This window comes from Protopterus annectens, chromosome 17.part0 (genome assembly GCF_019279795.1).
Source record: "Protopterus annectens isolate FY-2018-M chromosome 17.part0, PAN1.0, whole genome shotgun sequence".
NCBI classification, from domain to species: domain Eukaryota; kingdom Metazoa; phylum Chordata; order Ceratodontiformes; family Protopteridae; genus Protopterus; species Protopterus annectens.
The window spans coordinates 186958970-186974226 of record NC_056751.1 but is presented as its reverse complement, the minus strand read 5'-3'; the positions used below and the strand labels follow the sequence as shown (position 1 = coordinate 186974226).

The following is a 15257-nucleotide window of genomic DNA, read 5'->3' as shown; positions in this document are numbered from 1 at the left end:
GTACCCTGAGGCAGAGATTAAAAATAGCCCAGCCCCCCACACCTGAGCTCTTGTTTCGATTTCCTCCTTCTGGAGGAAGATTGGCAGTTTGTTGTAGTAAAAGTCCTGTTCTCAGCAAAAACAGGAAGGTTTGTGTTTGTGCAAGTAATCTTTTATGAGGTCATCCTCTGAGCTCAGACTTGGAACTTTCTGAGGCCACCTAAGTGTGCACAGCCAAGCAATGTTTCTGGAAATGTCTACAGTTTGACTAAGAACTCTCCTGGCTATTGTTTATTGTCTGTGAAATTAGCACCATTTTATTACTTTTTAATCAGTGTGAGTTCTGTCAACAGCTAATGTAAATGTGTGCGTTTGCCACATTTGCAACCTTTCTGTAGTGTATCACATGTACTGCATTTTGGGTCATTATTTAGATGCGGTAGCACAAGAAGAATCTTTGCTATATTTGGCTTCGATGTACTCAAGACCTTGGTATTTTGATTGTATAGTACGAAAGTTTGTAAGATGTATATTTTTTGTATTTGGTTTGCGCGTGTACAGTTAATTTAATGAGTCAGGTTTGCTTATTGCTTTCAGCTTTGATATGCACAAACTTTAAACTGCGTCTGCAGAATTAGTTCTGCATCTTCTATGGTGCTATTTTTATTTTGTAGTGAATTGTCTTCAGCTGTGTTTCTTTTTCTTTGCAGAGACCATGTTTATACTGTTGATTTGGATACATCACACACTGAAGAAATATATTCGAACAAAGTAAGTGGCACTGCTTTTATTGTATGCTTTTGAGATTTACAATGACTTTCCTGATTCTAGAACTGTTAAGGCTTAGGAAAGGAAATGCACAACCTGACACATTTCATGAGTTATATACAGTTCATTAGTAAAAGATTATTGGCTGTGATGTTATCTTTAATGACGTTTGACTCTGAAGATTATTTATATGAAAGATGCAGTCATGTGGAGGTCATCTGAGACTGTCAACTAAAAAAACAAGGGCTTTAAAAGATGAATATCACTTAGCTCTCTTAGTATGTGCATTTTCCTACCGACTGAATAAGCCCCCCCCCCAAATAACATAGTAGCTCATACTGTCTTATCCTTCATAAAGGAGTTTCTTATTGCCCATTCTGAGTTATCGAGTTCTATCTTTACCCCCCCCCCCCATACTCAGGAAGACTGGCCTAGTAATCTACCACCACTATAATGAAATAAAAAAAATATTTCCACATTTCCTATGTCCTTCCAACAGCTGTTTTCATAGTACAGCCTCATGCTTCAGTTTTCTCTATCTGAAAGATGATGCTGTCGATAGGCAGCCGTGGTGGTGCAGCGGTTAGCATTGTTGCCTCACAGCAAGATGTTCTCTGGTTTGAGTCTCTGCTGGCATGCCTTCTGTGTGGAGTCTGCACGTCCTCCCTGTGGTCACGTGGGTTGCCTCCGGGTGGTCTAGTTTCCTCCCACATTCCAAAGACTTGTAGTAGGTGGATTGAACTCTCTAAACTGGCTGTAGGTGGGAGTAGTGGTACAGATGATCTACCACAGTAGCGCTAGCCACCTGATGGTGTAAACCTTGGTTTGAGATGATTGTCACTGTTGAAGTGACACCCTGACACCATGTGCAATATGGGAAAAGGGGGTTGAGGATGGATGGATGCAGTGTTGGATTCTTTTGAATCCCCTGAATGTTGTAGACATTTCTACCATGCACTGTACCCTCCTTTGCTCAAACTATGCACACTAAGTTCTTGGGCTCTGTGTTTCTATACTGTGTCTGGTGACAATATACTACTGTTTGTATTGTCATCTCTTCAGCTACTTTCATTTTGTCTGACCTTTTAAAGATGGTGCTTCAAGAAGTACACAATGTGCACCAGGTAATGTCTCCTCAGAGGTCCTTACAGAGACGTGACAACTTTCTGTTGTCTACTAGTATACTTGGTCACCTGATGACTCAGTTTGGTAATAGTAAAGTGGCTGGTAACCCCCCCCCCCTTTATTAAACTTGCTTACATTTTTTGCATTTCCGAGTTAAAACCATTTGGTTGTGCAGTAAAACTAATTTTTTTTTTTGGTTTTCAGTGTGTGTAGTTGTTTGCTTTATTTTCTTGTGGGCTGCTTGTGTTGAGTAAGGGGGAGTACTTTCATGGGTTATGGATGACTTGTCAGCAATTTTGTTTTTGGCAGAATGAATCGCTTTGATGAAAGCTGATATAACTTTAAAGATCCTTTATGAGAAGCCGACAGTCTGCCTGACTGCAGACCCAGTGATTTAAACTCCCACTGGGTGACAGTTCCAAGGTGGTGTTTTTTGTATAGCCAAGCCTCACTGCTGTCTGCTACAGGTAGACTTCATCCTCATTCCGCTTACTTAAATATGCAGCTGCCTGGTTACATAGCAGTGGGAAAAAGAAAAACACCCTTCGGGGGTGTAAAAAGTACTTGCAAATACTGTGATGTCACAGTACAGCAAACATACGTAAAAACATTTGGAGACTGTTCCATCTGGAGGGTGGGATTAGGGAGATTACATTCGACAGGAGAGGTTTTGTCACATGATGTATCTCCTAATACCCTAATATTGATGATTCTTCCATGCATCCTAAGAAAATGTCGCCATTTCTCTCGCATCAGTTGCTTAACTGTAGGTCTTCTGTTTGTTACTCTCCCAATGTCGATATTAATTTTTGTTGGGGGGGGGTCACTACTTCTGTATCCAGTTGGATATGCACTTTACCCCTAGATTTGTGCTTCTTTGCAATAAGTTTAAAGAGCAGTTGATACTCTTCAAATATGAGACTCATATTTTGTTCAGCTTGTGTTTTATGCTGGGAATAGTATTCCAGTACCACTGTATTTATTACAGAGATCATGTGCACCAAAAAAAAAAATCCATGCTGGCGATTGCTTAAGCTGTTTGATGCTCCATTCTTAACAAAGGTTGTACTACTGATTGTGACATCACAGAGATTATCATGGCAGCATATTACAGTGTCATGGCAAAGGCTTTTGACTTCAAGTAAGTGATAAGATGAAGAGATTCAGAAGGAGGTGTTGTGGAGAAGTATTATGTTTTCATATTTTCTCAGAATAAAATTTTGCGATGAGCAGCGCATAAATTCTATGTAGAATGGAAGGTGATCTGTTTGAAATTATAATTTAACAAATCTTTAGGGGGAATAATCAAGAATAACGTTTGCTTTAGGTATATTGGAAGGAGTACAAGGTAGTCCATGTAGCCAGTTATTACAAAATTGCCCACATTTTCTCAGACTATGTTAAGTTTCCTTGGAGGTGTCAGTAGCTCCTGTTAGTTGCTGTGTTGCCGTCTGGTATGTCCTTAAGATTCGCCCTGCTCATTTTCATTGTTTTTTCTTCTGTTGAGTTTCTTTTTTTCTACTCATATAGCAAGCAGATCTTTGTGTCTTGCAAAAGAGGCATGCTTTTTCTTCTAGATATCTCAGAGTTATTTTCAAAAGTATTTTAAAAAGTATTAGGCCAATACTGATCCCCCCTCCCACATTATACCCAACTCCCAAACTTTCTTTTCGTTAAAGAAGATTTTCTTTGCTGTTGCATGCTATATAGGTTCATAGGTTCATAGGTAGGTACTAGGCTATCGGCCCAAGGGCCTAAGTAAGCCTAGCCAACAAAGTTCCCTGGCTTATGCCAACCTAAGAAAGTTAATTTCCTGTGCCACTGTCGAGCAGCCACAGAAGTGATCCCCAGGGTGTATTTCCTATTTCCCATCCACTCATCAAGATTTTTCTTGAAGAATGTTAATGAGGAACTTTACTTGACATAGATGAGTAGCTTGTTCCAGAGTATAGGAAGTCTCTGGGAAAGGAATCTCTCCCTCCAGCATGTCCTGTTTACTGTGGTGACAAGGTTTAGGTCCCTAGAGCGTGTAGCTCAGAGGGATTGGGATTTCTTTAGGTGTAGCATGTCCAACAGCTCTAGGTTTGACATAGCTTTATATGTTAGGCAGAGATCACCTCGGAGTAGGTGATATGCTACGGAGTAAATCTGGAGTTTTTTGAGACAGTCAGTGTAGGGCATTTGTTTGAAGCCAGTAATCCTCTTTGTGAGGTACATCTGTGGCCTTACCAGCTGCTGCAGATGTCTTGTGAGGTACATTCCAAAAGGGGCGTTGTACTCTATAATGGGTCTAATGAGTGTCGAGTAGAGGGGAACAGTGACCTATTTTTTTCCTAGATGAGAACCCTTTTGTGATAAGGTGTGCCACATAGAAGGATTTCCTGACTACTGTGGCAATGTGATTATTAAAGGAGAGACTACTGTCCACCTGGGTCCCAAGGTCTCTTATCACACATTCGGCGTTAAGCAGACTGTCGCCTATGTGGTAGTTCATGGGTACACAATTTTTACCAAAGGGGATAACAATGCCCTTTTTGGCATTGAGCTTGAGGCCATGGCTCAGACACCAGGCATCTGTCTCAGTGAAGCTCTTCTGTAGGATGTCCACATCATTTGAGGACTTGACTATGGCTCCTAGTTTGAGTCATCTGTGAACTTCGTTAGCCAGAGGTCTTCTGTGTTAGCCTGTACTTCAGAGAAGTAGATACCAAACAGGAGAGGTCCCTGGACTGAACCCTGCGGTACTCCACTTGTCACTGGTTTGAAGCCAGATTTGGAGTCTGCAACTTTTACAGTGTGGGTTCTGTCAGTGAGCCAGTTGGCAACCCGTTCTGTGACATAGGGATTTATACCTAGTTTAGTTAGTTTAGCTGTAATTCCAGAATGGGGGATGGTGTCAAAAGCCTTGGCGAGGTCACGATAGGCTGTGTGAATCTCCTTACCCTCATGTACGGCTTTGGTGACTGCCTCAAAGAAGTCATCCAGGTTCAGGAGGCATGATCTGCCTTTCACAAACCCGAACTGGGTGGGGTCCAGAGTTTGGAGGTTACCAATGTCTTTGTTTATGAATTCCATGATGATACATTCCATGGCCTTGCAGACCAGGCTCGTCAGGCTAATAGGGCAATAATTCCCAGCATCAGTGGTGGCTCCCCCTTTGTGGAGTGGGATAACTTGCTGTGTGCCATTCAGTGAGCACAAAGCATGATGTGAGGCTATGATTGAACATGGTGCTTAGGTGGGGAGCCAGTTAGTTCTGAAGTACATGTAAAACGCAGCCTGGGATGTTGTCCGGTCCCATGGATGCTGTGTTTTTGGCTTTAGATAGTGCTGCTTTTAATTGTGTAGTTGTGATTACAGGGACTCTGCATTCTTCCTGTATAGATATGGGCCCTTTAGGGGGTGAGAGGGGGGTAAAGTTAGCTCTGAACCTATCTACCAGGATGTTGGCAATATCAGTTGGTTCTGTAATTTTTATGTCATTGTGCTGTGACTTAGAGCAGATGTGGGTGTTGCCATTGAGATTCTTGACATAGCTATAGAATGCTTTGTGGTTGTCCATAGAAACAGTGGTGATCTTGTTTTCATAGCTAGCTTTGGAGGATCTTATAAGGGATCTTAGCTTCTTACTGAGGCTGACCAGGGAGCTCCTCCATGGGATTTTACTCTCTTTTGCAACAGTTTCTTCCTTCTGTTGTAGAGTTTGTTTATGGCAGGGGACCACCAGATTGGCTTCCTTTTTTTGGAGGATAGCATCTTGGTTCTGTTTGGGATAGCATGATTCATGCACTCGTGTAAGTGCTTATAGAGGACATTTGTGTAGGATTCAGCAGTTGTAACTGTATTGTCCATCTGCATGGGTGTCATGAAGTTCGCCACTTCTGTCTTAAGAAGCATGAAGTTGGCTTTGGAGAAATATTTTACTGTGGTTTCCTTAATGGGGGATAGGGGCGGGATGTGGATATCTAGGGTGATTAGCTTATGGTCAGATCTGACCAACGAGGAGTTGGCTTCAGGTGTGGAACACCGGTCACTCATACTGGTAATGACTAAGTCTAGGATATTGTTGCCCCTGGTGGGAGTGTGGATAAGTTGATCCAGAGCATTGGAATTTATGAATTCCAGAAAGCGGTGAGTGAAGGAGTTGGTACGTGAGTATTTTTCCCAGTTAATGGCGGGGTAGTTGAAATCGCCCAATATTAGGGTGTTTGGTTAAACCCTAATATTTTCCAGTATATCAAGAAAAGAGGAGTATATGTGTGTGAATGAGAGGGAGGATAGAGGAATGGTGAGGATGCCAGGAGTAGAGGTGGCGAAGGTGGAAGAGTTCAGAGTAATGGTGAGTGTGGAAGAGAGGTAAAGAAGAGAGTACAGGCAGGATGGAGTGGGTGGAGAAGAGTGTCAGGAGTGATTTGTGACAGACGGGTACCTGTAAGAGTGAAAGGGAAGGTCTACAACAGGGTAGTGAGACCAGCTATGTTATATGGGTTGGAGACAGTGGCATTGACAAAAAGGCAAGAGTTTGAGCTGGATGTGGCAGAGTTAAAGATGTTAAGATTTGCACTGGGTGTGATGAGGGTGGACAGGATTAGGAATAAGTATATTAGAGGGTCAGCCCAAGTTGGAAGGTTTGGAGACAAAGCCAGAGAGGCAAGATTACGTTGGTTTGGACATGTGCTGAGGAGGGATGCTGAGTATATTGGGAAAAAGATGCTAAGGATGAAGCTACCAGGTAACAGGAAAAGAGGAAGGCCTAAGATAAGGTTTATGGATGTGGTGAGAGAGGACATGAAGGTGGTTGGTGTGACAGAGCAAGATGCAGAAGACAGGAAGAATGGAAACAGGTGATCCACTGTGGCGACCCCTAAAGGGAACAGCCGAAAGAAGATGATGATGATATCAAGAAAAGAGGAGTGGGAATCCTGGGGCATGATGGGGGAATCTGTAGCAAGCTACAATTTGGCTTGCAGTTTTGCCCAGAGTTAGTTGCACTTGGATAACCTCGGATGCATTATGCTGAGCAACTAGCCTGGAGGTGTGGATATCCTTAATGAATATGGACACACCTCCACCTTTGGTGTTCCGGTCCAGGTTAGATGGCTGAAAAGTGTGGTATGAGTTATAGCCTGGTAATACAGGGGTGCTGTCTGGAGCCTTGAACCAGGTCTCAGTCACTGCACAGATATCGATGTTCTCCATTTTAAGGAGTACCTTGAGTGAGTGCATTTTGAGATTTAGACTTCTAGCACTGAGTAGCATTACCCTCAGTTTTTGCTTGCCTGTTCCTGTTACGGTGGTGAATTTGTCATTTGAACCTTGCCTAAAAAAGGCACTGTAGGGGTGGCAAGAGCCTTTGCCAGTGTCCGGAATCACAGGGGTGAGAGGTGCAGGCCATCTCTGGCAAAGCATCGTGGTCTGTCGACTATGTCGTCCCAGGCATACATACTGGATCCCCTTAGACTGACACCAGAAGCTTAGCCAATATTTGATGTCAGTCATTTTGTCCTTGCACTGCGGTATCATTCTGGATGATGGCAGGATGCTACTCAGGGCTAGGGTCATACCTGCCTGGGCTACAAGATCGGAGAGCTCTTCCTTGTCTCTTTTCATGTAGTCCAGGGAGGTACGTCTCAGGTCATTCACACCAACATGGACAGTCATATCCTACCACTGTTTGTGATGCCACAAGGATTTTTCACTAACTTCTTCTGTGGTACTGTTTTAAGTATGGTAATGCTTCTGCCAAAACAGAAGTGTACCAATTAGACAATTCTGAGCACTGTGTTTTGAAAAACAGTGCTCCGTCTGAATTTTGCAAAGAAAGAAAAATACTTGTTTAAAAAAATTTGCCTTATTTTTCAGTTGATGACAGTGCCAAATGTAAATATATTATGTGGTTGAGATGTAGAGGAATAGGGGACTGGTGGGTCGATGCATATTCATTTGCACAGGACTGTTTCCACTTTTGTGGATTTAAAGTAGAATGGCTTCAGTATTTTTTTTTTTTTTTGGAAAGTCTGCTTTAGTTGCCTTGCTGTTTGTAAGTAATCATTGTGTAGTTCTCCATCACAGTAGTCATTTATGTCTGCCATTCCTATTGTCAGGCAGTGCTACCTTTGGCAGCCATGTTTCTCTGCTTTGTAAGGACCCCATGTATTCCTTATAGTGCCAGCAACTATGGCTAGGCTGGAGTTTTTTTGCCACATTCTTACTCCCATTTTTTTGAGTAGGTTCTATAAGTCTGCTGTCTTATGGTTTGCAAGCCCGTTTCCTTCCCTTGTTACTGTTTGTTAAAAAGTACTCAGTGGTATTGATTGTTTACGCTGCCCTCAAGTAATCAGTGTGTGTGCGTGTGTGCGTGTGTGCGTGTGTGCGTGTGTGTGTGTGTGTGTGTGTGTTGGGGGGGGTAAATTACCTTGGGTTTCTTTACTGTTAATCTTTCATTTAAGAAGTTCTTTCAGAACCTGCATTTTCTCACAAAAGGAGTGGGAATCTGGGATCCTACCCATTATCATGGACATAACTACAGAATGAGTTTTACTTCAGTCCTTCTCTTTCTTTGTAAATACTAAGCAGAATTTCCTGATAACATCACTACTTTTTTTACTGCCATCCCACCCATCTATATCTATTTTATTCAGCCTCGGTACCCTTCTGTTTATTTTTCCTTGCTGTGAACTAGTAGCTGTGTCTTTTGTCCATTTCCTTCAGTGATTGTTTTCTGAAAGCTACATACTTTTCCCAAGCTGCCATTACCACATCTTCTGAGAACTACAGTAAGATTTTTGTTTAAAAAAGCCTTGTTGCTTCTTTGATGGCAGTTTTGAGGCATTTCCACTGTTATGCAACCTGTTTCTCCTTAACTGTTTGTTGTAAGACTGCAGAGGTCGAGCGAATTGCTGACTGCTAACATTTTAAAAAAGAAAATTGCCATTTTTTTTATTATCGATTATTTGTACAATTGGACTTCTCTACTTGCTTATGTCTAAATTTGCATATCATAACAAATAGCTTATGTGCAGCATTTTGAAAGTGCTCCCCGGTGGGTATTATTCGTTTCTAAAAGGTTTGAAAAACACTATTGAACAGAATTGTTGGGAGAGGTTTTTTTACTACTGATTATTTTAACATAGCTTTAAGGCAAAAGGCTGTATTTTACAAAGCTGTAAATGTAGACTCTGCTGCTTATGTATACAGAAAAATTGCTGTTAATATTGCTAAACATGCATTCATACTTTGTTGAAATGTCAGACATGGTACACAAGGCAACCTGCTTAGAAAATAGCATTCTGAAGTGGTAATAATTCATGTAAATGGAAAGGTACAAGCAGTTCTAAAGCATTCTCAGCTTCTTACTTCCCTACTGAGAACTTGAAAAATCAACTGTTACAGCTCCTTGGCATTAATTGATTTTTTCTTGTACTCTTTGCTCCTTGCAGAAATTGACATGGAAATCTAAGCAGAGTGATGTTGACACGTGCAAAATGAAGGGGAAGCACAAGGTTGGCACTTTTCTATCCTCCATACCTAGCACTTCAGTTCAATTACTTGACTTTTATCTTGTGTCCCTGTCTGCGGTTTGGAGTGGATCAGGGCTGTTTGTTGCTTTGTCAGTAACTGGCTTTCTGTTAATTTACTTGAGAACAGTTTGAAAATGAAAGGGCCTCATACCACAAGAAAGGCAGTATTACTTGTCAAGAATTAGGGAATTTGTTGTGGTACTTCACTTTTTTTATTTAAACTGCAAATTAATTGTTTGTTGGGAAGCACCTTCTGATACACTCACATGGAGAGCATTTTACCTCAATTCTTACAAATCCTTTGGTTTGTTCTGGAATTAATGTGTGTCATCACCGGTTTGCTGCTTGGGCTTCTCCAGCAAAGGTGGGTCTGACATAAATATAATTTTTCTGAGAATTCAGTGACTTGCCCAGTCATAGTGTATTAAGAGCATTAGGAGACATGCAGCCATGTAATTGACACAACTGATGTGATTGCCACATATCAGGCATGGTGATACTTATAGGGGGAAATCAGTTATCTGGACATTTGCCTGTGGATATGTTGTCTTCATTAAACTGTATATTCTGTTTAGCATTACTGTTTTTTGTGGCTGTTTCTTCATAGTTCTGATGAAGCAGTGGTCAGCAGTGTGGGCGGCCTGTACCTGAGAAAAAAAAAATGGTAGCATGCTTTTCTTTCTTTCTTTCTTTCTTTCTTTCTTTCTTTCTTTCTTTCTTTCTTTCTTTCTTTCTTTCATTTTTCAAAGCATCACCATCCCAGATTACTGGTGTCATGTTTCCGTCATGCACCCTGAACATGTCACCACGTATTGGAATCTCCCTGCCTTGTGATGTAATGGTGGGATTGCAGTCCTCAGCCTCCCTTCCACTGACCAGCTACTTTGTCTAAAATTTCCATTCTCACAGCCATAGGCAGCCGGCAGTTATTCATGCATCACCAGTGCTTTGGGTTGTGTATGGTGCAGTGAATAGCACATTAAGGAAGCAGGCTGCTGTAAATTAACTAATAAAGGTGCTCCTACCACTGCGGCTGCTGAACATGGTATGCCACTGTACCGTTGACGATCAAAAACAACACAGGAAGTGGGACTGAGAATATCCGGCAAAGTTCAGCAGCATCATGGCTCGGTTATTACTTGCCATTTCACTGTGTTGGCCCCTACTTTGGGGATCATATTTTTAGTGGGTTGTTACCATACACTGTGTCTTATGTGATCCATTGCTATCCCTTCCCTAAGCCATTACTGGGGCAGGAGAAGTAGATCACATTCTGTCTGCTGAAAGTTAGGATTTGGCTTTTGTGCCAGGGCTGCTGTGATGTACCATTCTGCTGTTCAGTGTGTATGCTATCCACTGAGGCTCGTTGTCGTAATATTTCATTGCACATTATGAATTGTGTAGCAGTGTATTTCCAGATAAAGGTTTCTAAAGTGGGACACTTGAGATGTATTGTTTTTTATTTAGTATTATGTGTGCAAGTACAAATTTAAAACAGTCTCACAAATGTAGGATGCCACAGCATGTAAAACAGTAAGTGGGTTAAGTACTCACTTCCAGTAAGGAAATCAAAGTGAAGGAACATGCACTAGGGGCTAGAAACTTTTAATACGACATTCTTGCATGTAAGCTCTAACAGAATATACAGTAAAGATGTGTTTGCCTGCTGTCATTCTTAAAACTAGTTAAAGTCTGCGTTTCTGTTGCACTTGTTATTATTTGCATAGGTTAGTATGGGTCATCTGTCAGTCTTCTCTCATTATTTGCTATCTCTGCAACTAAACCTGTCAGTCCTGTTAATTTGTCTAGCTCTGTTACACTAGTTTGTAACCACGTCCAGTTGCACTGAATTTGGAAAGCTAGCTGTGGAGGGCAGGTAGCCCTGTTTTGAGGTAGAAGTTCTGTAAAAACTGAGAGCGTTACTCTGATTTGTGCCAATAAGAAATCCTGAAGTAAGGTGCCTTTGTACTTTACTGTGCTGCGGCTAGGGTTGGAATATGGCAGTTCAGTCTGTAATCCCAGTACTAAAAGCATGTCTAACAAACTGGTGAGAGTGAAAAGGTCTGTAACAAAAAAACAAAGCCTTTCTCCCACATTTAAAGAGATTAAGGCAACTTAATTTGTTCTCACTTTGATACTGTTGAGTAAATGAAGATTTAATCTTAATATACAAAGACTTTTAGAAAAAATTTATTACAACATTTGGGGTTAGAAAAATGCAGCCATGTGGTGATGAGATTGTGGGCTACATTTGTGCATTTTTAAGACCAGTAGTACACGTTTAGTGTTAGGGTACTTCAATCCTTGAATAAGTTGCCTACATTGATTAGCTGGGGTTGAGTAATTAAAAACAAAAACAAAAACTTGGATAATCATTTGGGAGAAATGGTTTAGTGTAGGCTATAGAAGAGAAAATGTTTGACAAACACCTGTTCATCGACCCCTAAACAACAACTGCTTCTTTCATCAAACCAACACATCATCGAAAATTTTCCAAAATGGGGGGCCCACACCCAGTGGGGAAAATTGCAATCTCCGAATGTTGGACAGCTGTTTGCCCTGGTAAATATGTTCACTGATGTGAACGTTCAATAAAAAGGTGTTTGCTGTTTTGAGGTCGATGAATAGGTGTGCACTGAATAGTATTTCCAGTGATGTGATGTAGACCCCATTTGGGGCATTTGTGGTATGTGCTCATAATAATGTAATTGATAGTGGGTCCCAGAAATAAAACAACAGAATTTTTTATCTGTGAGAGAATACTCAGAAAACTGTGGTTGAACAGACTTTGTCCAATCAAATGTGTGAAAATGGTGCACTTAGCTCTTCTTCCAAAGTGGCAGAAAGACTTGAACCAGGCAGAGGTTCCTTCATGTTGCTCTTGTACTTGTACTTACTTTTTTGGGGGGGTGGGGGCTGTGAAGAAAACAGCATTATGCATTATTTGAATGCCTTATGCTGCTGCTGTGATCCCTGGTTTCCACTAGAAGTAGGCTTTAGAGTTCATTTTATGGGGGGCAAATGTCAGATTCAGACATGTGGTATAATTCTCTCTTCCTCTTGGATGTTTCATGCACCCTAACTAGCAATATAAAGGCCAGTATTGCATTATAGTGCTCATGTTAATATTTTTAATATGAATATGTATTTCATCAGATTCAAGAGCAAAATCTACCATAGAGACCATATGTTTTTGTTAGCACTGTGAAAACAAAGTTAATGCCTAGTAGGCTCTTTATTTTCAATTTGGAGCACATCATGAAATATTTCAGTTATTTTATCAATACCATGTCTTAATTAATTTCCAGTGTATGTATTTCCAAAGCTTTGCTCCTAAATTGGTCTTAAAGTGAAAGGATGACTACTAGATATTTTCTTTTCCAGGTCAACAACAGGTCTCCACATTTCATATTAATTTTAATGGCTTTAATATGGCCTTCTGTCATCAAAGCCCGGAGGCACATTGTAATTAGACCATTCTGTACTATCACTTTGCTACGTGCATAACAGGGAAATAATACGCAATACAAAACATTTTTTTGTCAGAGTTGCTTTTTGTCAGGACATTCTCAATAAACTGCAGACTGACAAAATGAAACAACTAGTCCAAACTTAAAACAGCTTTGAGCAAAACATTATCACTCCATCTTCCTTGTCAGTATCCATCTCTTACATTCCTCAGAGCTATTAGTTATGAAAGAAACAAGAGAAGATAGTAACGAGTCAAGAACATGATCACACATGCAAAAAAAATTACTTGATACAAAGAACTGGCACAGGATAGTAGGATACTGCCATTAGTTTCCACTGTACAGGTATACAGGTAGTGCATGCTAATTAGTAGCTTGCTAAGCATTTAGCATGCAGAGAATATTTTAAGTGCAACCTAGTTTCAGAGTTTATGCTGGACAGTTAGCCTTACTGGTAAAAGAATGGCATGCTAATTAGCATGTGATGCCCCTGCACTGGCCCAGTAATCAAGGAGCCTCAATCCTCACCACTGGCAACAGCTAGGGGACGTACACATTGAGAGGATCACAAGTACACACAGTAAAGTGCAATTTCCCTTAAGATCACACAGAGACCACACTCAGTTTGGGGCTGGTTTCTCTCTTTTTCTCCAGATCCCCAGTAAGATTCCCCACTGGCACAGCTATAGAGTTAAGATCTCAGCTGAGGGGCCAAGCCAAGACCTCCAGCACCCCATCTGTCCAACCAGTGCTTCGTGTCCCTGCTCAAGTAGCTGACACGCACACACTTTGAGATGTGATTTATATACAAACACACACATGCACCTGGGGAAGGCTGGCACAGGTTTACTAGCTATACCCCCTTCTGCCCTGACTATAAGGTAGTTTCCACTGCCACTAACCCCTACTTATCAGCTACTGTAAGGCCCTTACAAAGGGTGTCCAATCCTGCTGTGTAATGTTACTGTTATCCAAATGGTTGTTTTGACCAAGCACCATGCTATTAGGAGTGGCCTGTACAGTGTCACCAACTAGATATGCAAGTACTCAAAGAGCTTAAATATGTCTCACAAATATCAGCCACAAATATATGTTTAAATATATTTAATAATAAATAATAAATGAACAAGACAATACTCAGTAACTCAACACAGTATCTTCAGAATTCAAGATCACAGGAAATATTTTAAAACAACTTTGCAGAACAGTCTCAAATAAATACAGGAAACATCTAAACTAATCTAAACTAATCTATACTATATTCTTATCTACATCTAAAAAAGATACTATGCCCTAAGTCTTACTTACAGACAACCAAAAGCAGATGATGATGATGATGAGTGGAAGTTCTTGCTAGGTCCAAGACAAAATGCACAGTCTCTTTCTCAGAGTGTTCTTAAATCAGTATCACATTTTACTGCTGGGTTAGCCTGGATGACATCACTTTTTGTCACTTGACTTCAGTTCCCAGGCTAAAGCAGAAACTAATAGAATTTAACATCTCTGTGTTAAAAAAATAACATCTCTCAGATGTTTGCAGATCTTGAAGTTGTAAAACAATAAAACACTTTACATTTTAAATCTAATAATTACGTTTCCTCCAAGTCAATACAAAAACATCTAGCTCTACATATTGTGTCTGCATTGGCATTGAAATTGAGAGATAACATCTCTTGTTTATGGTCCAGCTATAAAGTAACTTAACCTCAACTATTCTTAAGTTTTGCAAGTTAATCTTCTGTGTTCCAGCAGGGTACGCTGTGGTTACATTCTTGAAGCTCAGTACATAACACACAGTTCTGTATAAATCATATCAATATTCACAAATGACATAGACTTATTTACAAAATTCCAGATAGCTGGGCTGGCAGAGTGACATATAGCCTTTAAGCCGCAAGAGTCTTTATTACCATGTATTTTGCTGAGATATCATCTTTGCCATGAAACACCACCAGTGTGGTCAGCAGCAGAATTAGCAAATCACACTACTGACCTAATACTTCATGTGGTCTGAAAACTGCAAGTTACACTGCAATGTGGTCACTAATGCAGCTGTGTTAGAAGGTTCCCAACATTTTAACATTATTAGGATTACACAGAGGGCATATAGTGAGCTTTATCATAATAACCCTGCTGTAGTTTGTATTCATATTTTCTGCACATAAAGTCAGATGTATGTAAGATTGCTTATTTAATAGGCAAATGCATTACATATTGGACAAGGCATTATGAACTGTGGAATACATACCAGTACATCATTTTTCCACATTGTGTTCTCAGGATACTTCCTTAGAACATGGAAGTGTGTTGCCATTTGTTAAGCAGCTAATTTAATTCTCAGCTGCTTTTTTATTCTGGTTTTCTACTTGTATTAACCAGTATGTTCCATTATCCT

The 15257-nt window shown here is 40.6% G+C and overlaps 1 protein-coding gene across 4 annotated transcripts in view; it reads left to right on the top strand.

The window, feature by feature from the left end:
* Nucleotides 1-15257, top strand: part of SEMA6A (semaphorin 6A) — a 414822-nt gene that overhangs the window by 191258 nt on the left and 208307 nt on the right. For all 4 annotated transcript variants that reach the window (XM_044059031.1, XM_044059030.1, XM_044059033.1 and 1 more), the window contains exons 4-5: nucleotides 690-750; nucleotides 9312-9374. In XM_044059031.1, coding sequence (XP_043914966.1) covers nucleotides 690-750; nucleotides 9312-9374 — 124 coding nt within the window. The remainder of the gene's footprint in view (nucleotides 1-689; nucleotides 751-9311; nucleotides 9375-15257) is intronic.